Source organism: Sorex araneus, chromosome 2, assembly GCF_027595985.1.
Source record: "Sorex araneus isolate mSorAra2 chromosome 2, mSorAra2.pri, whole genome shotgun sequence".
NCBI lineage: Eukaryota > Metazoa > Chordata > Mammalia > Eulipotyphla > Soricidae > Sorex > Sorex araneus.
Genome location: NC_073303.1, coordinates 236,000,359 through 236,022,358, shown reverse-complemented (window position 1 = coordinate 236,022,358; position 22,000 = coordinate 236,000,359). Strand labels below are relative to the sequence as shown.

General features: G+C 57.4%; 1 protein-coding gene across 5 annotated transcripts; it reads right to left on the bottom strand.

The window, feature by feature from the left end:
• Nucleotides 1-369: 369 nt before the first annotated feature.
• Nucleotides 370-21,701, bottom strand: ANKRD24 (ankyrin repeat domain 24). 5 transcript variants are annotated; one of them, XM_055128863.1, is made up of 21 exons: nt 21,545-21,701; nt 19,905-19,994; nt 19,668-19,798; nt 19,490-19,578; nt 17,161-17,225; nt 16,211-16,268; nt 13,714-13,784; nt 12,871-12,977; nt 12,541-12,728; nt 10,639-10,667; nt 9,765-9,845; nt 9,507-9,605; nt 8,601-8,645; nt 8,408-8,506; nt 7,185-7,245; nt 6,804-6,922; nt 4,988-6,616; nt 2,800-2,961; nt 1,329-1,454; nt 1,005-1,070; nt 370-893 (listed from the first exon to the last, which is right to left on the bottom strand). In XM_055128863.1, exons 1-21 carry the CDS (start codon nt 21,581-21,583, stop codon nt 816-818), a joined length of 3,432 nt encoding a protein of 1,143 aa, XP_054984838.1. In that variant the 5' UTR covers nt 21,584-21,701; the 3' UTR covers nt 370-815. The 5 variants fall into 5 exon arrangements, with proteins under 5 accessions (XP_054984838.1, XP_054984835.1, XP_054984837.1 ...); XM_055128860.1 differs by having other exon boundaries at nt 372-893; nt 2,800-2,967; XM_055128862.1 differs by having other exon boundaries at nt 372-893; nt 2,800-2,967; nt 19,905-19,991.
• Between the last annotated feature and the right edge of the window lie 299 nt (nt 21,702-22,000).

Sequence of the window (22,000 nt, the reverse complement as noted above, 5' to 3'; positions counted from 1 at the left end):
CTGTACCTGTTTCTTTTTTTTTTTCCTTTTTGGGTCACACACAGCAGTGCTCAGGAGTTACTCCTGGCTCTGCACTCAGGAATCACTCCTGGCAGTGCTGGGTGACCATATGGGATGCTGGGAATCGAACCTGGGTTGGCCGCTTGCAAGGCAAACGCCCTACCCGATGTGCTATTGCTCTAGCCCCCTCTGTACCTGTTTCTTTTTCTTTTTCTTTCTTTCTTTCTTTTTTGCTTTTTGGGTCACACCCGGCGATGCACTCAGGAATTACTCCTGGCGGTGCTTGGGGAACCATATGGGATGCTGGGAATCAAACCCTGGGTCGGCCGTGTGCAAGGCAAACGCCCTACCCGCTGTGCTATCGCTCCAGCCCCCATGTACCTGTTCCTTAAAGGCGCTATTCACGTGGTTCAGAGAGATTTCAGCGGGGATGCCCAAATCCCAACTTCAGGCTCTGGCTACACGCCCCAGACCCACCTTTCCCACCACCCCAGGTCCCTTTTCCTGGCCATTAGGAGCCCAGCAATCAGACCACAAACTTTCGTCCCGTGCTCTGGGCGCTTTTATTCCTGGGGTGGCGGTCCAGGTGGCCAGAACACGTGGGGCGGGAAACACACAGCTTTTCCGGTGGGTGGGGGTGGGGACAGCTGTCATGGTCATGGCCAAAACCTAGGCTGATCAGAACCTGGCAACACCCCGCTCCGGGGGCGTGGCCAATGGAGTGGGCGTGGGCCAGGCGGTGGGTAGCTCGAGGCGGTGGGCGTGGCTTTTGAGGCGGGCGAGTTCTTGAGTTGTGGGCGTGGCCGAGGCGGGGCTCAATGACCCTGAGCTTGAAGTCTTTGCATTTGTAGGATCTGGCTCAGGATTCTCTGCACGTCTTCATCCATCTGACCCTGGGGTGAGGGCGAACCCGGATGCTCCTGCCTCCGTGTCTCCATAACCCTCCCTCCACACCCCTCTCCCACTTGGAGAAACTGACACCCCGAGCCTGCCAAAAGACTGACCTGGATGGCATAGAGCAGGTGGCTTCGATACAAGGCGACCACCGCGCTGTGCTCCTTGGCAGCCTCCTGGGATAACAGGGAGGGGCGCTCAGGAAAAAAAAGCAGGAAGGTGCTCCATCCACCTCCATCTCTGCAAAGCACCCCCGAGCTGCCGCCTTTGCATCCCAGCCCTCCTGTCAGTTTTTTTGGGGGGTTGCTTTTGTTGTGAGGATTGAATCTCGTGCAAGCAACGCATGCATTGAGTCACATGCATGCCCCAGCCCCTCTTGTGATAAGCTTGCACCAGCCTCACATCTCAGTGAGATGGGGCTTGGGGGTTCTCACCTCCAACTGCTCCTGCAAAGCTTTCACTTGACCGCGGAGTGCCTCCACCTCCGTGCTGTTCGGGGCTGCCGGCTGGTCCTTCAGAGCCTCTTTAAGACTAAAGACTTCCTTAGACAACTCTGTGATCTGCGGTGGCAGGTGCAGTGTCTGAGATCACAATGAACCTGGGTTCCCTAGACACACACACATACACGCACACACACACACACACACACACACACACACACACAGAGTCAGGGCCAAGGTCAGTTTTTTTCAGAGAAATTCACATCTGAGGGTCAGAGCAATGGCACAGCAGGGAAGGCGTTTGCCTTGCATGCGGTCGACCTGGGTTCAATCTCTGGCATCTCGTACAGTCCTTTGGGCACCTCCAGGAGAAATTCCTGAGTGCAGAGCCAGGAGGAAGCCCTGAGCATCGCTGGGTGTGACCCAAACACACACACACACACACACACACACACACACACATCACAACACATCCTAGGGTTGATAATACAGAGAGAGATAATACAGTGGGCAGATCACTTGCCTTGCCTGAGGCTGACCTGAGTTCTATCCCCAGCACCCACATGGTTCTTGAGCCCTGCCAGAAGGGATCCCTGAGCGCAGAGCCAGGAGTCAGCCCTGAGCACTGCCAGGATGTGGCCAAAAAAAAAAAAATATATATATATATATATATATAAACAAACAAAGGGCTGGAGCAATAGCACAGTGAGTAACGCGTTTGCCTTGCACGCGGCCGACCTGGGTTCAATTCCCAGCATCCCATGTGGTCCCCTGAGCACCACCAGGGGTGATTCCTGAGGGCAGAGCCAGGAGTAACCCCTGTTCATTGCCAGGTGTGACCCAAAAAGCAAATAAATAAATAAATAAACAAACAAGACAAAAATTCACATCCTAGGGGGGCCCCGGGAATAGATGAAGAAGGGAGCAGAGAATATGCTTCACATGTGGGAAACCCAGATCGATTTTTAGTATCTCAGAGTTCCCTGAGCACTGCTGGGAATGATCTGCGAGTGCAGAGCTTAGAAAAGCCCCAAAGCACAGCCAGGGGTGGCCCCCAAAAAACATGAGGGCAAAACAAAACTAAAGAGAATTTGGGGAGTGGCCGGAGTGACAGCACAGTGAGTAGGGCGTTTGCCTTGCACGAGGCCGACCCGGGTTCGATTTCCAGCATCCCATAGGGTCCCCCGAGCACCGCCGGGAGTAATTTCTGAGTGCAGAGCCAGGAGTAGCCCCTGTGCATCGCCGTGTGTGACCCAAAAAGAAAAAAAAAGAATTTGGGGACTTGGGGGAGAAACAGCGTGTGGCTGTGTGTCCTTTGATCAGTGGCTTTACCTCTCTGTGCCTAGGGCTGTCTCCCAGCTGATTGTTCCAGAGTTTTTCTGTGGGGACATTCCTTAAGATTTCTCCCCCAAACCTCTGTGGAGTTGAGGCCCCCCAATCAGAGTCTGGGGAAAGAGGGTCGCACCTTCTTGTCTTTCTCCTTGGCTTTGTCCAGGGCCTCCTGCGCGCGGCTCTGGGCCTGGCGTGCCCGCTCCGCCTCTGTCCGCAGCCCCCGCAGCTGCTGTTCCGCCGTGGCCAGCTGGGCCTCGGCCGCGTGCCGCTCGCTCTTCATGAACAGCGCCTCCCTCTGCACCTACGGGGTTCCCCGTGTGAGCCTGAGGACACGCGGATCCAAAGACGCCGGAACCCCAGAACTCCCTTAAACCTTCTGGTTTTCATTTGGGTGTCCCACTTGGCAGTGCTCAGGGCTCAGCTCTCGGCTCTGTGCTCAGGGATCACTCCTGGCAGACTCCGGTGACCCTCTGGGATACTGGGACTCAAACCCGGGTTGAGAGCCTTACCCTCTGTACTATCATGATGACTATCTATTAAATTTAGACACTGGGGGCTGGAGCAATAGCACAGCGGGTAGGGCGTTTGCCTTGCATGCGGCCAACCTGGGTTCGATTCCCAGCATCCCATATGGTCCTCTGAGCACCGCCAGGAGTAACTCCTGAGTGCAAAGCCAGGAGGTAACCCCTGTGCATTGCCGGGTGTGACCCAAAAAGCAAAAAAATAAAAATATAAATAAATTTAGACACTGATTTGCATAGCTGTTCACAAAAGATTTTTAGGAGTCTGATGGTAGTCTCTTATGCACAAATTTCTTCCAACAGCTACTAGTGTATGTAGCTGCTGTTGGTTTTGTTCCAAGACAGAGCCGAGGGACTAAAGCGATAGTACAGGGGAGGACACTTGCTTTGCATGTGACCAAGCCGGCATGACTCCCAGGATCTTATATGGTCCCCTGAGCCCCACCAGGAATGATTCCTGGGTGTCAAGCCAAGAGTAACCCCTGTGAGGGCTGGAGCGATAACACAGCGGTTAAGACGTTTGCCTTGCACGCGCCCGACCTGGGTTTGATTCCCAGCATCCCATATGTAGTTCCTGAGTGCAGAGCCAGAAGTAGCCCCTGTGCATTGCTGGGTGTGACCCAAAAAGCAAAAAAAAAAAAAAAAAAGAGTAACACCTGAGGAGCTGGAGCGACAGGCGACAGCACAGCAGGTAGGGCGTTTGCGGCTGACCTGGGTTCGATTTCCAGCATCCTATATGGTCCCCTGAATACCGCCAGGAGTAATTCCTGAGTGCAGAGCCAGGAGTAACCCCTGTGCATTGCCGGGTGTGGCCCAAAAAGAAAAAAAAAAGAGTAACCCCTGATTATGCTGGGTCTGACCCAAAAGCAAACAATAAAAAAAAAAGAAAGAAGAAGAAATAGCAGGAGAAGCTGCTTGCCTTGCATACAGCTGACCCGGGTTCCATCCCAGCACCCCCTAGTGATCCGAGTCCAGACCGAGGAGTTAGCTCTATGCATAGCTGGGTGGGACCCAAACACAAGCCAAAGAAAATAAAACAAACTAAAAAAAAGGATTAGTCATGAGGTTAAAAAAAAAACTAGCTAGGATGCCAGCGCATTAGCACAGCCGTAGAGCAATTGCCTTGCAAGCAGCCACCCTGGGTTTGATCCCCAGCATCCCATGGGGTGCCCTGGCCATGGCCAGGAGTTAGCCCTGGACGCAGAGCCAGGAGTAAGGCCCGAGTGCCGCCAGATGTGGCGAAACAGAAACAAACAAAATAAAGCAACCAAAATGCCAGACAGGGCCAGGGCGAATGCAGAGCTGGTAGGGCATTTGCCTTGCATACGGCCAACCCAGGTTCAATCCCCAGGACCCCATAAGGTCCCCCAAGCCCTCCAGCTGTGATTCCTGCATGCGGTGCCAGGAAAAAGCCCTGAGCACTGGGGCTGGAGCGATAGCACAGCAGGTAGGGCGTTTGCCTTGCACGTGGCTGACCCGGGTTCTAATCCCGGCATCCCATATGGTCCCCTGAGCACTGCCAGGGTAATTCCTGAGTGAAGAGCCAGGAGTAACCCCTGTGCATCGCCGGGTGTGACCCAAAAACAAAACAAAACAAAAAAAGCCCTGAACACTGCCCAGGAAACAAAAACAAAATCAGAAAATCTTGTAGGATTCGGGAATACCAAGCAGTTGAACTTGGAGGGAGTGAGTGAGTGAGTGAGTGTGTGTATGTGTGTGTGGTGAGAGATGGAGGTAGAGGAAAGCAAAATAGAACCACGGAGTCATGTCACCCTGGGTGCGGGCTCTGTCGTTGGTCACCTGAAAGACCTCGGCGCTGGTCTTCTCGTGCCGCCGGCCCAGCTCCTCCAATTGCCCTTGCAGCCGGGCGACCTCGGCCTGCAGCGCACCCACGACGCGGTCATGCTCCAGGCGGGCCACGCTGCCCACTCGCTCCCGCTCCAGCTCGGCCCGCAGCCGCGCCGCCTCCTTGCTGGTGGCCACCACCTCCTGCTCCAGGCTGGCCGCGCGGCCCCGCAGCTCCAGGGCTTCTTCCTGCAGCCGGTGGTGCTCGGAGGCGGGCACCGAGGCCTGGCGCAGATTTTCCGAGGCCTCGCGCAGCTCTGCCAGGCCCCGCCGGGCTTCCTCACAGGCGGCGGCCAGCTCGGCCACTCTGGCCTCCGCCACGTCCCGAGCGTGGCCCAGTTGCGTGGCCGTGGCAAGGTGCTGCTCCCCGGCGGCCGTGGCCGTGGCCAGCTGTTCCCGCAGGGCCTGGAGCTCCCGGCTCTGCTCCAGCCTCACCTCCTCCCGCTGGGCCAGCTCGGCCCGCAGGCCCCGGGCCTCCTCCTCGGCCAGCAGCCGGCCGGCCCGGGCCTCATCCAGATGGGAGCAGGTGGCCTCCAGTTCCCGCAGGCGCGCATCCCGGGCTCGGAGGTCCTCCCGGGCCTGTTCCAGGGCGGCCCGCAGCTGTCCCGCATCACCGCCGCTGCCCCCGCTGCCCTCGGCCTCCCGCATGCGCTCCCGGAGCCGGCCCGCCTCGGCCTCCGCGGCCTTACACTTGCCCCGGGCGGCCTCCAGTTCGGCGGCTGCCTCCCGCTCCCGCTGGCGGAGCGCCTCCTCCAAATTCCGGATTCGAGTCTCCAGCTCTGCTTGCAGCTTCTCCGAGGCCTCGGCGGCACCAGGGTGAAGGACAGGGCCAGTGGAGACAGTCAGGGCCGTGGCTTCCGCTCCAGTGGCTGCCTCACCCGTGGCCTCTCCTTCCGTGGCCTCCGTCTCCAAGGCCTCCTTGTTTGTGGCCTCTGTACCCGGGAGCTCTGCCTTCACAACTGCCACCCCGTTGACCCTTAGTTCAGGTTCCTCTGCTACTGTGTGAGTGGCGCCAGCATCCGTGGCCTCTGCGTCCGTGGCCTCTGCCCCCAAGGCCTCTGCATCGTTGGTTTCCGTTCCCCTGACTTTTGTCCCTGGGTTTCGTCCCTCATCTCTGGCTTTCGCTTCTGTGACCTCAGCCCCACTGGTTTTGAGGCCCAAGGCCTCGGTCCCAACACCGTCGGCTTCCACGGCCTCCGCATCTGTGGCCTTTTTTGCCGTTACCTCAGCGTCCGTGGGGGCTTCCTCTGGGGTCCCGGCCTCTGTGGTTTCAGCTCCTGCAGCTTCCTCATCTGTGGCCTCAGCCCCGTTTATTTTGGTTTCTGGAATGGCTGCGTCCCTGAACTCTCTGTCTGCTGGCCCGTTTCTTGGGGCCGTGGCTCCCGTGCCCTTGTCACCCCCAGAGGCTACTTCCTCTTCTCCAGGGGTCCCTTGTGCTTCTTGTTGCTCCAACACCTTCAGTGCCTCACTGTGCTGCCTGCGTAGCTGGTCAAACTCAGCCCGGAGGGCGTCATACAAGGCCAGGGGGATGACCTCCGCGGAGCCATTCATCTCCACCTCATCCTTCTCGAAGTTCTCCAGAATCTGAAGATTGTGGGGGAAGGCAGGGGCGCCGGTGGTGATTGGAATACGGGATCGCCACACCCCCCCATCTCTGTCCAACATGTAGCCACCCTGACCCACCCCCACTCCAGTCCCCAGGGAGGAGGATGATCTTGGGATGCTTATTTCCCCCTCCTCTCTCACTCTCCCTGGGCCTCAGTTTCCCCACCTGGACTTTCTCCATCAGTTCCTGGTTCTGTTTGGTGAGGGTGGACACCTGGTCCCGCAGCGCGGCTAAGAGTTCGTGGGATGGTGGAGTCGGCGGCTTAGAGAGCAGAGCGTCGGTGCCTGGTGGTGGTGGTGGGGCACAGAATCAAGCCCCCAAGTCCCAAGCTATCGAAACTGGGTGGTCTGGAGGGGCGGGTCAGGGTCCCCCCCGGATCAGCAGAGCGAGGAAGGTGGGATGAATAGTGAGGGGAGACTAAACTTCCCAGCCCAGCTTTGAATGCTCCAATGAGTGTCCCCATGCATGTCTACAAGGTAACATTATGTCTCCTGGCACCCCAGGGACAAAGTGGGGGTTGGGGGGATGGGGCATCAGGGGGCTCACCAGGAAGGTCCTCCTCATCCTGCAGCGTGTCCACGTCATAGCTGGTGTTTTCTCGCTCATTCTGGGGTGAGGAGCGGTCAGGATCCAGCTCAGGGTTCCCCCCCCCCATCCTCCCTCTCACCCCTAGATATTTTCCACTGGAGAATTTTATTTAGGTTTAGGGAGGGTACTCAGGGATTGCTCCACACTCTGTGCTCAGGAATCACTCCTGGACGTGCTTGGCGGGGCTCTCTGCGGTGCCGGGGACTGAACCGAGATCAGCTGTGTGCAAGGCAGACACCTTAAGCCCTGCACTATCTCTCCAGATCTGGGTGTCTGTGATGTGTGTCTGTCCGGGTGTTTGTGTACGTGTGTTGTGCTTGAGTTTGTCTACTTTCCCGCGTGTGTCCGTGTGCACGCACATGAATACAGCTGTTTCTGTGCACAGCTGTGTAGATGCATTGTGTGTTCTGAAAAATTGTGTGTGCGCCCATGCATCTATGTGGATGCGTTTCTGTGTGTGGCAGGCACGCATGTATTCAGGGACGTTTGCTGACTTGCGATGATGCATTTCCGGAAGATTTTTGTTGTGGTAGTGGCAAGATAAAAAGTTATTTAGAAAGATGTGAGGAGAGAGAACAAGAGGGAGTATGTGTTCAAGGAAGAAAAAGAGGGGTGGGGGGAATGGTGGGGTAGGGGTACAGGGAACACTGGTGGCGGAGAATGGGCACTGGTGGAGAGATGGGTACTCGATCATTGTATGCTTACTTTTCATGAAAAGTAAGCATGAAAGTTTGTAAGTCTGTAACTGTACCTCACGGTGATTCATTTTAAAAAAAAGTTTTTAATAAAGAAAGAAATTATTATGTGGTAAAGAAAAAAAAATCAAGCAAAGAAACATGGAGACAGCATGCAAGAGTGCAAAGATATGTTCAAGGAAGAATATGGGCTTGTAGAGCAAGCCTCCCAGATCTTTTTGTGACTCTGTGTGTGCGTGCATGTGTGTATGTACCACTTGTGCAACTGGGCATCTGCATGTACTGGAAATCATTTGCCTTAACCTTGATGTAATCATGGGGGTGAGGCTCCGCCCACAAGCCACGCCAGTCACCGCCCCGCCCATTATTTACATCCTAGGTACCGCCCATGATTGCTCCTCCCTTGGCCTCGCCCGCTTTGCCCCGCCCCCGCTGCCTCAGCCCCGCCCAGCGCGGCCTCGGTCCCGCCCCCTTCCCCTGCCACACCTCCATCAGGGACAGGCGACTCTGCAAACTTTCCACCTCCCGCCCCAGACTCTCCTTCTCCTCCTGCTTCTCGGCCAGCAGCTGCTGGAGCTCTTGCACCTGGAAAGACGGGGGGTTGCACAGGGGCTCAGCCAGCTCCCACAGGAAACACGGTGGGCCTGGGGACACAGCTCCGCTCTCTCTCTCCACACACCTGTCTCTCCAGGCTGTGCAGGGAGCTGGCCTCAGCCTCCGGCAGCTGCAGGGAAGAAGAGGCAAGGGAACCAGTCTTGCATCCATCCGGGTGCGGGGTGAGGTCTCTGCCTGCCTTTTGGATCACACCCTTCCTGCTCCCTGGTCCTGCGTCTTATTGCTACATGACCCACAGTCTCTACCAAAACACCAGCGTGGCTCTGTGTCACTCGCTCCGCAAGAAGCACCTACTGTATGCCAAGCTCTATTCTGTTCACTCAGCCAGTGACAACTATTGAGTGCCTACTGTGTGCCAGACCCCATCTGGAGCCACTGATTCATTCATTCCTTCAATTCAATTCCATGATTTGTTCCCGCATTCCCTCCATAAACATGTACCAAGCCCTCCTGAGAACCAGACACCATCACACCATACTGACCCTCAGGGGCTCACAATCCAAACAGGTGGTTGTGAATAAATGCTAAATTAGGTCCAACAACTGTAAAGCACTTTAAACAAACAAACAAACAAAAACCCTGAGACTTGGGGCTGGAGCAATAGCACAGCGGGTAGGGCGTTTGCCTTGCACGTGGCTGATCCGGGTTCAATTCCCAGCATCCCATGAGCACCGCCAGGAATAATTCCTGAGTGCATGAGCCAGGAGTAACCCCTGTGCATTGCTGGGTGTGACCCAAAGAGCAAAAGAGAGAGAGAGAGAGAGAGAGAGAGAGAGAGAGAGAGAGAGAGAGAGAGAGAGAGACTTGGGAGTGGAGAGGGGGGACCCTACAGTTTTAAATAAGATGAGCAGGGAAGACTGTGCAAAGGTCCTGGGGTAGAGGGGTTGGAAATTGGGAGAGATAGTGGCAGGAGGGAGACAGGAGAGGGATGGGGAGTCCTCACCCTCCAACTGCACCCCAGCTCCCTCACCTCCTGCTTCCGGTGCTGCTCCAGGCCCCGGATCTTCTGAAGCAAACGGCCCTTCTCCTGCCTCAGCCTCACGATCTCCTCATAGGCATCTCGATCGTCCTGGTTCCCCAGCCCCACCCCAGGGACCCCCCCACACCTTTAGATGAGGGCAAAGACGGTCCCTTCTCACCACCCCCCCCCCAGCCAGATGTTCCTTCTGGGCTTCCCTTGAACCCTCCCCCCACCCCGACTCCACCCCAGGGCTGGGGCCGCTCTCACCGGCACTGGGATGCTGGCGGGGGGCTGCGGTGCCTTCCGCTTCTTGGGACCCCCTCCTTTTTCATGGCTGGATACAGAGTTCTGGGGAAGGGGTGCAAGAGGCGTGCCAGTCTCCCACCCACAGAAGCCACCCCTGCCCCCTGCCCTCCCTCTCTTGGTCCTCAGCTCCAACACCAGCCCCCTTTCTGGAGTGTTCCTGGGCTAGGCCTTCTTTCACTCTCTCTCCCTCTCTGCTCCTTGCCTCTTCCAGTGTAAAAGAAGGAACAAGGCCCTGAGGATTCCAGATCTGATTTTGGTGGTTTTTGTTTTGGCTTTTTGGGTCACACTGGGCGATGCTCAGGGGTTCCTCCTGGCTCTGCGCTTAGGAATGGAATGACTCCTGGCAGTGCTTGGGGAACCCTATGAGATGCCAGAGATCGTACCCGGGTCCGCTGCATGCAAGGCCAACACCCTCCCCGCTGTCCTATTGCTCCGGCCCCTCTGGGTCTATTTTGTACCGTTTTATTCTTTGCTTCTTTGTTGGCTGTTAGAACAGAAAGGCGTTCAGCTTCTACCTCTCTCAGCACCTTAGTTTCTGTCCCAGCTAGAGCCTGCTGTCCCCAAACCATCTCCCCTGCTCTGGTCCCCTCCCCCCATCTGTCCTCTCCCCACAGTGCCTGCCCCGTGCTGGGCCCCACTTCTGGGAGATACGCTGGGAGTGACTACCCCTCGCCCCTCGGTGACCACGCACTCCGCAAGGACGTGCTCACCCCAGACACATCCTGACCCTGGGCTGGGGTCACCCCTTCTCTCTCATACCCCAGAACTTGGGGTGAGGGGGCAAGGCAGCCCGGGAACAAGGGCTCTGCCCACTCATTGCTGGTGGTTTTCATACCTGAGATGAAGCTTCTCCGGAGTCATCCTCTGGGGGGCGGGGGAAGGGGAGGGAGGGAAGCAGGGTCAGGCTCCCCATCCCCCAAGAGCCAGAGAACTAGAGAGCCCAGGGCACCTTCGCAGGGACACCCTGATTCCCCAGGGACCAGGACGTTTTCTTTTCTTTTTTTTTTTTTTTTTTTGGCTCTTTAGGTGACACCCGGCAATGCTCAGGGCTGACTGCTGGCTCTGCACTCAGGAATCACTCCTGGCGGTGCTCAGGGGACCATATGGGATGCTGGGAATCGAACCCGGGTTGGCCGAGTGCAAGGCAAATACCCTCTCTGCTCTACTATCTCTACTTACCACTCTGGCCCCCTCTTCCTGCCCTGCTTGGTTTGGAGCCATACCCAGCAGTGCTCACGGGATTACTCCTGGCTCAGTGCTCAGGGATCTCTCCTGAAGGTGCTCAAAGGACTGTGATGCTGGAGATCAAACCTGGGCCTCTGGCATGCAAAGCTGGTGTCCAGCCCTTGGAGCCCCACCCTCCCCTCCCCAGCCCAAGATTCAGGCCACTTGGGTAAGAGGCCTAGAGGGGATACTCGAAACAATCCAGATGAGAGCACAGCGGGTAGGGCTGTACCGTGCACGTGGCTGGCCTGGGTTCGATCCCTGGCATCCCATCCCATCTGGTTCCCCAAGCACCTGCAGGGGTAATTCCTGAGCACAGAGTCAGTGGTAACCCCTGAACATGGCTGGGTGTAGAAAAAAAAAACCCAACCAGAAACATCCCAGATGAGGGAATCTCTCTCTTAAAAGGGCTGCCGAGGGGCCGGAGCGATAGCACAGCGGGTAGGGCGTTTGCCTTGCACGCGGCCGACCCGGGTTCGATCCCCGGCATCCCGGTCCCCCAAGCACCACCAGGAGTAATTCCTGAGTGCAAAGCCAGGAGTAACCCCTGAGCATCGCTGGGTGTGACCCAAAAAGAAAAAAAAAAAAAAAAAAGGGCTGCCGAGGGGGCTGGAGTGACAGCACAGCGGGTAGGGCGTTTGCCTTGCACGAGACCAACCCGGGTTCGATTCCCAGCATTCCATAGGGTCCCCTGAGCACCACCAGGGGTAATTCCTGAGTGCAGAGTCAGGAGTGACCCCAGTGCATCACCAGGTGTGACCCAAAAAGCAAAAAAAAAAAAAAAAAAGAAGAAGGGGGGCCTCCGAACCAAAGAAGCGGGAAGCCTGCTAGCCTTGCATGTGGCCAACCCAGGTCCACACCCCAGCACCCACAGAGTCCTCCAAGCCTGGACACGAGTGACCCCTGAGCTCAGAGCCCTCAGGATTCCGTCCTGAGGACCGCCAGGTATAACCCAAAGAAACAATAATTAAAATAATTTCAAAGAAAAGGGGACCACTGGGGCTGGAGAGACAGCACAGAGGATGAAGAGCTTGCTCTGATCCGGGTTCAGTCTCCGGCATCCCGGCTGTTCCCCTGAGCCCTGCCAAGGAGTGATCCCCGAGCACAGAGCCAGGAGCCAGCCTGAGCACCACTGGCTGTGTGACCCCAAAAACCAAAACTAAAAACTCAAAGGGGTCTTCTGACGATGAGACAAGTGTGGGTGCCAATTCTTTTCTTTTTCTTTTCCTTTTTGGCTGTTGGGTCACACTCGGGGATGCTCAGGGCTGACTCCTGGCTCAGCCCTCGGGGACCACTCCGGGCAGGGCTGGGGGGGACCCTATGGGGTGGAGCAAGGTCAAGAGACCTAGGGGACCTTAAGCAAGGTCCGTGGCAAAGGGGGTGGCGTCATAAAACGTCCCAAAGTGCCACCCCGGAACATCTTGAAAGCATCCCCAGTCGAGAATATGAAGGGTGAGGAGGTGGGAATGAGGGGGCGGGTCCCGGACACGTCCAGGGGGCGGGGCTTGCATACCGCTGGGCAGCGAGGGCCGCTGGGCCGCCTCCTGCAGCAGGTGAAGGATGAGCTTGTCCCCCGCCGCGGCGCCGTAGTGAGCGGCGTCCTGGCCCAGCGCATCGGTGATGCCCGGCCGCGCCCCGCCCTGCAGCAGCACCTCCACCGTCTCGGGGCTGGCGCCCTCGCAGGCCAGCATCAGCGCCGTCCTGCCGGCAGGGGGCGCTGCTGAGGGCCCGGCCGGATTCAAGCCCATCCCCCCACGGTTGACAACACCAGCCCAGGGGGCTCACGGCCTTGCCCAAGATCACACAGCAACCTGGCTGGGGACTGAGGAGGAGAAAAACTCACCTGCCTTGGAGGTCCTGCTCATTGGGCGCCGCCCCCCGCTGCAGAAGGAGGCGGCAGAGATCCGTGTGACACATCTGAGCTGCTATGAGGAGGGGTGTCGTACCTGACTGGGGTAGGGGGTGGGGGGGCAGGGAGGAGGAGGGGAGGATTGAGAGGCTGATCTGGGGAGGTCCCGCCACCTCCGGGACCGCCCTAAGTTTTAACCTGGCCACACTTGTCAGAGCCCGGAGTGCCGCCCCTTGGAAGCAGGGTACCTTCGAGGCAGGAGTTGCCCCTGAAAAGATCCTGCAACCCCCAACCCCGCCGTGAGAGCAATAGTACAGCGGCGAGGGCATTTGCCTTGTACGCGGCCAATCTGGGTTTGATCCTCGGCATCCCCTATGGTCCTCCAAGCACTGCCAGGAGTGATTCCTGAGTGCAGAGCCAGGAGCCACCCCTGAGCATCTTCAGGTGTGAACAATAAAGTCAGAGGAAAAAGAAGAAAAAGAAAAAGAAAGAAAGAAAGAGAGAGAGAGAGAAAGAAAGAAAGAAAAAGAAAGAAAGAAAGAAAGAAAGAAAGAAAGAAAGAAAGAAAGAAAGAAAGAAAGAAAGAAAGAAAGAAAGAAAGAAAGAAAGAAAGAAAAGAAAAGATGGGGCTGGAGTGATAGCACAGCGGGTAGGGTGTTTGCCTTGCACGCGGCCGACCCGGGTTCTATTCCCAGCTTCCCATATGGTCCCCTGAGCACCGCCAGGAGTAATTCCTGAGTGCAGAGCCAAGAGTGACCCCTGAGCATCGCTGGGTGTGACCCAAAAAGAAAAAAAAAAAGAAAGAAAAGAAAAGAAAATCTCTTGGCCCCAACTCACCCGATCTCGAGGATTCAGTTGTGCCTTGAAGGAGCAGAGCATTTCGGAGCACTGGAGACAGCCACCAGCAGCTGGAGAAAGAGAAGCTGGAGTAAGACACATAGACAGACAGACAGACTTCTGTTTTACAGAGGAAAACTCAGTAGCACATGGGGGTGGGGAGAGGAACAGGCAGCAGAAATAGCTGTTGGGGCTGAAGGAACAGGACAGTGGGATGGGGCCAGAATGATAGCACAGCACGGAGGGTGTTTGCCTTGCATGTGGCTTGACCCGGGTTCGATCCCCGGCATTCCATAGGGTCCCCAGAGCCCCACCAAGAGTAATTCCTTAGTGCAGAGCTGAGAGTCAGCTTCAAGAATTACTGGGTGTGACAGAAGGATGAGGAGGGGGAGGAGAAGGAAGAAGAAGAATAGGCAAAAATTAAAAGTTCGCTCTAAGGGGGCCAGAGAGACAGGACAGTAGTAAAGCATTTGCCTTGAACACAAGGGTAACCAGGTCCAGTCCATGGCACCCCATCGGGTCTCCCTGCCAGGTGTGACCCGGGACCCACAGGCCTCAGGGCCCAGCAGACTGAAATATCTGCTCTGAATGTCAGGTATCTGGGTTCCATGGGGACCATGGGGACCCTGGGCCGCAGAGCTAAGAGCAGCACAAGCTCTGCAGGGTGTGACCCCAAAAAGAAAAAAAAGAGGGATGTCAGTGGGATTTGGGAAGGAGTAAGGCTTGTGAGCTGCCCTGTTATCCCCAGCAGGCTTGATTTCCTTTTATTCTTTCTTGGGTTTGGGGGTTATACCCTGCAGTGCTGAGGTTACTCCTGGCTCTGAGTTCAGGGATCACTCCTAGCGGTGCTCAGGGGACTCTAGAGAAGGCTGGGGATTGAAGCCGGGGTGGTACAAGCAAGTGCCCTCCCGCTGTCCTATCCACTCCCGCCCCAATAGCCTCTGCTGTTTTGTTTCATTTTGTTGTTTTGTTTTCGGACCACATGCTCGGGGCTGCCTCCCGGTGATGCTCAGGGAGAACCCGATGGGATGCTGGGGATCAAATCTGGGTCAGCTGCGTGCAAGGCAAACCCCCTCCCCAGTCTACTATCATTCCAGTTATTATTATTTTTGTTTAATCCAAACTTAGCAAACCTTCCTATAGAGGGTGCTAAAGGGATCAAATTCAGCAATTCAGCTAAAGTCAGACTAGTTTCTTTTTTTCCCCTCTTTTTTTTTTTTCTTTTTGAGTAATGCCCAGCGATGCTCAGGGGTTACTCCTAGCTCTGTAGTCAGGAATTACTCCTGGCGATGCTTGGGGGACCATATGGGATGCTAGGGATTGAACCTGGGTCAGCCGCGTGCAAGGCAAATGCCCTACCTGCTGTATTATCGCTCCGGCCCTTTTTTGCCTTTTTTTTTTTTTTTTTGCTTTTTGGGTCACACCCAAAAATTACTCCTGGCGATGCTCAGGGGACCGTATGGAATGCTGGGAATCGAACCCAGGTCGGCCGCGTGCAAGGCAAACGCCCTACCCGCTGTGCTATTCCTCCAGTCCCCTTTTTTTGCTTTTTTTGATCACACCCTGCAGTGCTCACGGATGACTCTTGGCTCTGCACACAGAAATTACTCCTGGTGGTGCATGGGGGACCCTATGGGGTGCTGGGGATCAAACCCGGGTCGGCTGCATGCAAAGGAAGTGCCCTCCCCGCTGTGCAATTGCTCCATCCCCCAAATTCGAGCTATTTTCTTAGGTCCTGTCTGAGTTCCTGTGTTTTATTTTGATTGGAGGCGGCTCTCCTGGGGGAAGGGTGATGCCAGGCATCAAACCCAAGGCTCCCGCATGCAAAGCCTCTGGGCGTCTCCCTGGCCCCTGAGCTCTGGAGGTGATAAAGGCGAGAGGTGAGCAAGGAAGGACCTTGAGGTGGGAAAGAGCTTTGTCATGTCAAGGAGCGGGGAGTCGGCAGAGATGTTCAGAACCCGGGAGAAGGAAGAACTTTAGGGCAGTGTCTGGGGACACCACAGCCATCTGTGTGCCCCCGCGCTGTGACACAGCGCGAGGGTTTGCTGTGGGAATCTCCAAGGTCCCCCCTGCACCTTGGCTCTTTGTAGAGCTTTCTAGGGTGAAGGAAGAAACACGCCATCCGCGGTCAGCTTGTGACGGTCAGTCCCGCCGCTAGGTGGCAGCACAGCCCAACGGCAGAGACTCTCTGAACCGCTGGGAAACACTCCCAGCCCGGCTCCAATTTTTTTCTCTGCACCCTAAAAGGCTGACGTTGCTTGAGTCATCCGGGGAAACCCAAGGGCGCAGCGGGCAGACGCTGGGGCTGGGTGGGAGACCCGTTCGCCCCTCCCTGGGGCGTTAGGTCAGGCGGATGGTATCGCAACGCTTCCAGTAAAAAAAAAAAAAAAAGCTTCAGGGACCCCCCCCATCCCTAGTCTCACTCCAGAGGAGAAGAACCCCCAGACCTGACAGCTTAGGGGTCACAATCGGTTAAGCAGGGAAGGGCAGCACATACCTGCATGGTGCAGAGCGGTCCAGCCACTGCTGTCCACGACATCCACCACACAGGAAGCCTGGGGACAGAGCGGGAGGCTCACTTGAAGCAGGAACACTTGCCTCAGTTTCCCTTGCCTTTCTTTTTTTTTTTTTTTTTTTTTTTTGCTTTTTGGGTCACACCTGGCGATGCACAGGGGTTACTCCTGGCTCTGCACTCAGGAATTACCCCTGGCCGTGCTCAGGGGACCATATGGGATGCTGGGATTTGAACCCGGGTCGGCCGCGTGCAAGGCAAACGCCCTACCCGCTGTGCTATCTCTCCAGCCCCTCCCTTGCCTTTCTTGGGCTCCATTTTTTTTAGGGGTCACATTCAGCAATGCTCAGGGGTTTCTCCTGGCTCTGCACTTAGAAATCACTCCTGGCGGGGCTCAGGCGACCCTGTGGGATGCTGGGGGTTGAACCCGGGTCGGCGTGTGCAAGGCAAACACCCTCCCTATTGGACTATGGCTGTCCTGTCGCTCCAGCCCCTCTTTTATATTTCTGGCATCCTGTCTTACCCCAGCTGCTCTCTCTGCGTTTATGAAAGTGAGGAAGAGTAGCTATGAGCTCGGGAGAAGGTGGGGCATGAGGAAGAACCACCATGGGTAAGAATGCATTTGGGGTACCCTGGGGAGAGGCTGGGGCTCAGAAACTATCTGGCACGGTTCCCCAAGCCCACCAGAAGCGACCCCCAAGTACGGGAACTATCTGACATTGGGAGTATATGTGGACATGAGGACTAGCTGAGTATTCGGGGGTATCTGATCACCCAGGGAGGAGGAGCTGAGGTTCACAAGGAAAGGGGGGTCACGGGATCCCTAGGATGGAAGATGTAGGTGGGGGTTCACGCAATCGGTGGCACTCGGAAGTCGTCAAGGCAAGGGAGTGGCTGTTTTGGGGAGTCACTGGGGCACACGACGTCAAAATCACCTGGAGCAATGGCTTCAAGCACTCGGGGTGCCTGTACTTGGCGGCCAGGTGGAGGGCGTTGTAACCTGGAAAGGGGGGAAGAGGCTGAGGGCTCCAGATACCTGGGGAGCTGCCAACGGCTCCCCAAAACTCCATCAATCACAAAGCTCCCCAACCTCACCCCCACCCGGGGGATTCCTCAAAACTGTGCTGTTATCACCCCACCCCTCCCCTAGGCAGATTTTCCTGACACCCGCTGGTCTGAGTCCAACAAGCTCATTTCAGCCACCCTAGCCCTGCCCTCCTCCTGCCCTGCTGCTCCAGCTAATCCCCACAGCCCAGCTACTCCCCACACCCAACTACTCGCCCACTCTAGCTATTTCCCACACTCTGCTACTCCCCAACTCTAGTTGCTCTCCACACCCAGCTACTGCCCACGCCCAGCTCTCCCCACACCCAGCTACTCCCCCACTCTAGCTACTCCCCACCCTCAGTCACTCCCTCACTCTAGCTACTCCCTACACCCAGCTACTCCCTCACTTTAGCTATTCCCCACACTCAGCTACTCCCCCACTCTAGTTACTCTCCACACCCAGTTACTGCCCACGCCCAGCTACTCCCCAAGCTCAGTTACTCCCCCACTGTAGCTACTCCCCACACCCAGCTACTCACCCACTCTAGCTACTCCCCACATTCAACTACTCCCCCACTCTGGCTACTCCCTAAACCCAGCTACTCCCCCACTCTAAGTACTCCAAACACTCAGCCACTCTCCCACTCTAGCTACTCCTCATGCTCACCCACTCCTTCACTCTAGCTACTTCCCACACCCAGCTACTCCCCCACTCTAGCTACTCCCCACACCCAGCTACTCCCCCACTCTAGCTACTCCCCACACCCAGCTACTCCCCACACCCAGCTACTCCCCCACTCTAGCTACTCCCCACACCCAGCTACTCCCTCACTCTAGCTACTCCCCACACTCAGCCACTCCCCCACTCTAGTTACTCTCCACACCCAGTTACTGCCAATGCCCAGCTACTCCCCAAGCTCAGCTACTCCCCTACTCTAAGTACTCCAAACACTCAGCCACTCTCCCACTCTAGCTACTCCTCATGCTCACCCACTCCCTCACTCTAGCTACTTCCCACACCCAGCTACTCCCCCACTCTAGCTACTCCCCACACCCAGCTACTCCCCACACCCAGCTACTCCCCCACTCTAGCTACTCCCCACACCCAGCTACTCCCTCACTCTAGCTACTCCCCACACTCAGCCACTCCCCCACTCTAGTTACTCTCCACACCCAGTTACTGCCAATGCCCAGCTACTCCCCAAGCTCAGCTACTCCCCCACTCTAAGTACTCCAAACACTCAGCCACTCTCCCACTCTAGCTACTCCTCATGCTCTCCCACTCCCTCACTCTAGCTACTTCCCACACCCAGCTACTCCCCCACTCTAGCTACTCCCCACACCCAGCTACTCCCCATGTCCCCAGCTACTCCCCACACCCGGCTACTCCCTCTGTCCCCAGCTACTCCCCACACCCCAGCTATTCCCTAAACCCGATGTTACTTCCCACATCCAGCTATTCCACACACCCAGTTATTCCCTATACCTAGTTAATCCCCACAGCCCCCTGCTACTCCCTGCATCCCCAGCTACTCCCAAATCCCAGCTATTCTCCATATCCCCACCTACTTCCCAAATCCCCGGCTATTCCCCAAGCCTGACAGTCCCCAAACACAGCTATTCCCCACAGCCAGCTACTGCCCACATCCCCCAGCTACTCTCCATGTCCCCAGCTACTCTCCACACCCACAGCTACTCCCCATATCCCCAGCTACTCTTCCCCACACCCACAGCTACTCCCCAAGTCCCCAGCAACTCCAGGCCACAGCCATCAGCCATCCCCAGCATTAAAGCCCATCATGGTCCTACAGATTGGGACAGACTCCCCTCTTGGCCTGGTCCAACCCCTGCATTTCATCACCACTACCTGACCCCTGCCCATGAATACCCCAGATTCTCTCCCCAGGGTCCCTGGCTGAGTTGCATGCCTGTTGGTCCTCTTGCCCCATCCTGCAGCGACTCCCACCCCGAAACCCCGGACACAGACACCCGTCTGCATCAGCCGCTGCTCTGACCCAATCTCTCCTGAGGAGTGCCGCAATGCCCCATCTACCAGTGACTCACCAGGCGTGGGTACCACAGCCTACCACTGAAGGGGCCCCCCGGCCACCAGCAGCAGACCCCCCCATCACGCGCTGCCACGCTGGGAAGCTCTGACCCTCGGCTGGGCCCCGGGCGTGGAGTCCTCCTCCCTCCCGGGGGACCCACAGGCGGTACCTGCCCCATCAGTGCTCATGACGTCAGCGCCGTGGCACAGCATCACCTCCAGACAGCCGGCCGCACCCCTCATGGCTGCCAGGTGGAACCTGGAGGTCAGAGGTCAGAGTCTGGGGTGAGCCACTTAGGGCCGCTCCTCAGCCCTCTCCCACCCCACCTCCAGGGCAGGGGCACTCACGCGGACTTGCCCTCGGGGTCCAGCTTGGTGGGCACCAGCCCCTTGCGGGCGATGAGGGCGGCCACACGGGTCGGGTCATTGTTCTCCACGGCCTGCAGCAGCCGCTCGTCACTCTTGCTCCACTCCTGGCTCTGCAGGGCACACCCAGAGCAGGACATGGGGCCGGGGCAGCGGCTGCCCCCTCCCCGCGCCTCCTGCAGGGGCTCGGCCCCTCTCCGCCCGCCCCTGGGCACTTGCCTGGCGCCTGCCTCTGGCTGCCGGTTTCGGGATGGGGCAGGGGCCGCAGGGCGGGCAGGAACCAAGGTCGGTGGGGCCGAGCCGCAGCTGCTGGGGGTGGGGGGTGGGAAGTGGGCGGGGGGCTGCGACAGGGTCCCCCAACCTGCAACTCCCCCAGCACCTGCCCCCAGGCCCACCTTCCCAGCTTTCCATCCCCCACCCAACTCCCCAAACTTCCAACACCACGCCAGCATCTCTCAGTAAAAGCCGGGGGGTGGGGCTCGAACAACATAGGGGGCACTTCCCTTGCAAGTAGAAAACGTGGGTTCAGTCTCTGGCACCAAGAGGGCCCTCAACCTCCCCCAGGACTGATCCCTGAACACAGAGCCAGAAGTAAGCCCCGAGCACCCTCAGATATAAGTCAAAAGCCAAAAAAAACAATTTTTTTTTTTTAGTGGTGGCTGGGGAAGGGGGGACAGTGGTGGAGGTTGTGGGGCTGGAACATTCTGTGCATGAAACTCGAAGTCACAAGGGACCAAATTTTAAAATCTATTTAAGATGCAAACAAATGCGGGCCGGAGCAATGATAGAGTCGGTAGGGCGCTTGCCCTGCACGCAACCAACCCGGGTTCGATCTCCTGGGTATCTCATATAGTCCCCTTAGCACCACCAGAAGGAACCCCTGAGCATCGTCAGGGTGTGACGCAAACAAACAAAAAAAAAAGATGCAAACAAACGCAAGCTTGTGCTCAAGGCTACAGGGGTGGCTCCTGGGACTGAGTGCAGCTGTCCGTGCAAGAACCCCACAAGTGATCAGACCCCAGACTACCACTGAGCCCCAGAGAACCAAGTTGGGAGAAGTTCCTGAGTACCACCAGGTGTGGCTCCAAAACAAACTTCTGGGGCCAGAGCGATAATGCAACAAACGTGGGCTGGGGCAATAGTAGAGCCGGTAGGGCATTTGCCTTGCACACGGCTAACTCCGGTTCGATCCCGGGCACCCCATATAGTCCCCCAAGCACCTCCAAGAGTAACTCCTGAGTGCAGAGCCAGGAGTAAGCCCTGAGCATGGCTGGGTGTGACCCAAAAGAATAAAGAAAACTTGTCCCCTTTGCTAGGTCTCCAATAGTACCCACATATAACTGACACGCTAAACTACCCTCCCAAGAGTCTTCCCAGCAGAACCTTCTTCCCAGTAGAAGGGTCCTTTGAAGTATCTCCCAGAACCATCCTCAACCATCTCTTCTACATCTACCCCCAAAGGACCTCAACTGTCTCCCCCAAACATCCTAAGATCTGTTCACCCCAAACTGCTTCAGGAACGCCTTCCCGCAGTCCCTGAAGAATGCTCTCAAGTCATCTCCCCAAAGACCCCCTCCGCTGTGCCCAAAACAAACCGCCACAGTCATCATGAAAAGGTCCAAGTGATTACTTCCAAAACTGTACCCCCTAAACGTCCGTCCCGATGCCCTCTACGTTCTCCCGAGTGTCCCTCTCTGCGTACCAAACTGCTCTCCAAATGCCTCATCCACCCCGCCCCACCTCTGTCGCCCTCTGCCCGCCACCACCGAGCATCCTTCCGGGGTCTCGGGGCGGGGCGGGGCGGGGAGAGGAAAAAACAGCGCCTTGCCCGTCCCCCCGCACCCCTTTCCGGACCCTACCGCTAACGAGGCTGCGGCGCAAAGGCACAGCTGCTTCATGGCATCCAGGGCGCCGGGAGCTGAAGGCCAGCGGCCGCGGGACTTGGGGACCCAGAAGGGTGGGTGCTTGGGGCCGCGGATGCAGAGCTCTGCCGCCCCGCCCGCGCGCTCCCGCCAGGCCCCGCCCCCAAACCCGCCCCGCTCCCTCCGCGCGTTCCCGCCTGGCCAGGCTACGCCCCGCCCCGCGCTCCCGCTAGGCCCCGCCCCTGCCACAGCCCCGCCCCTTCGCGCGTTCCCGCCTGGCCAGGCCCCGCCCCTTCTCCTCTCCGGCTAGCCAGGCCACGCCCCTCCCGTACTCTCCAGGCTCCGCCCCCTGCAACGCTCCGCCCCTCCATCCCAGGCCACGCCCCTGCCAGCGCTTCCATCAGGCCACGACCCCCCATACGCCACGCCCTCCTGCGCCCCCGCAGGTCAGGC

Bases quoted from the DNA above. Each gene is read 5' to 3' on its own strand.
- ANKRD24 (XM_055128860.1), bottom strand. From the start codon at position 21,583: ATGAAGCAGCTGTGCCTTTGCGCCGCAGCCTCGTTAGCG. The intron at 7,246-8,407 runs GTGTGGCAGGGG...TCCTCACCCCAG, and splicing joins GTCGCCTGTCCCTGATGGAG to AATGAGCGAGAAAACACCAG. The intron at 1,455-2,799 runs GTGCGACCCTCT...CTGCCACCGCAG, and splicing joins CCAAGGAGAAAGACAAGAAG to ATCACAGAGTTGTCTAAGGA.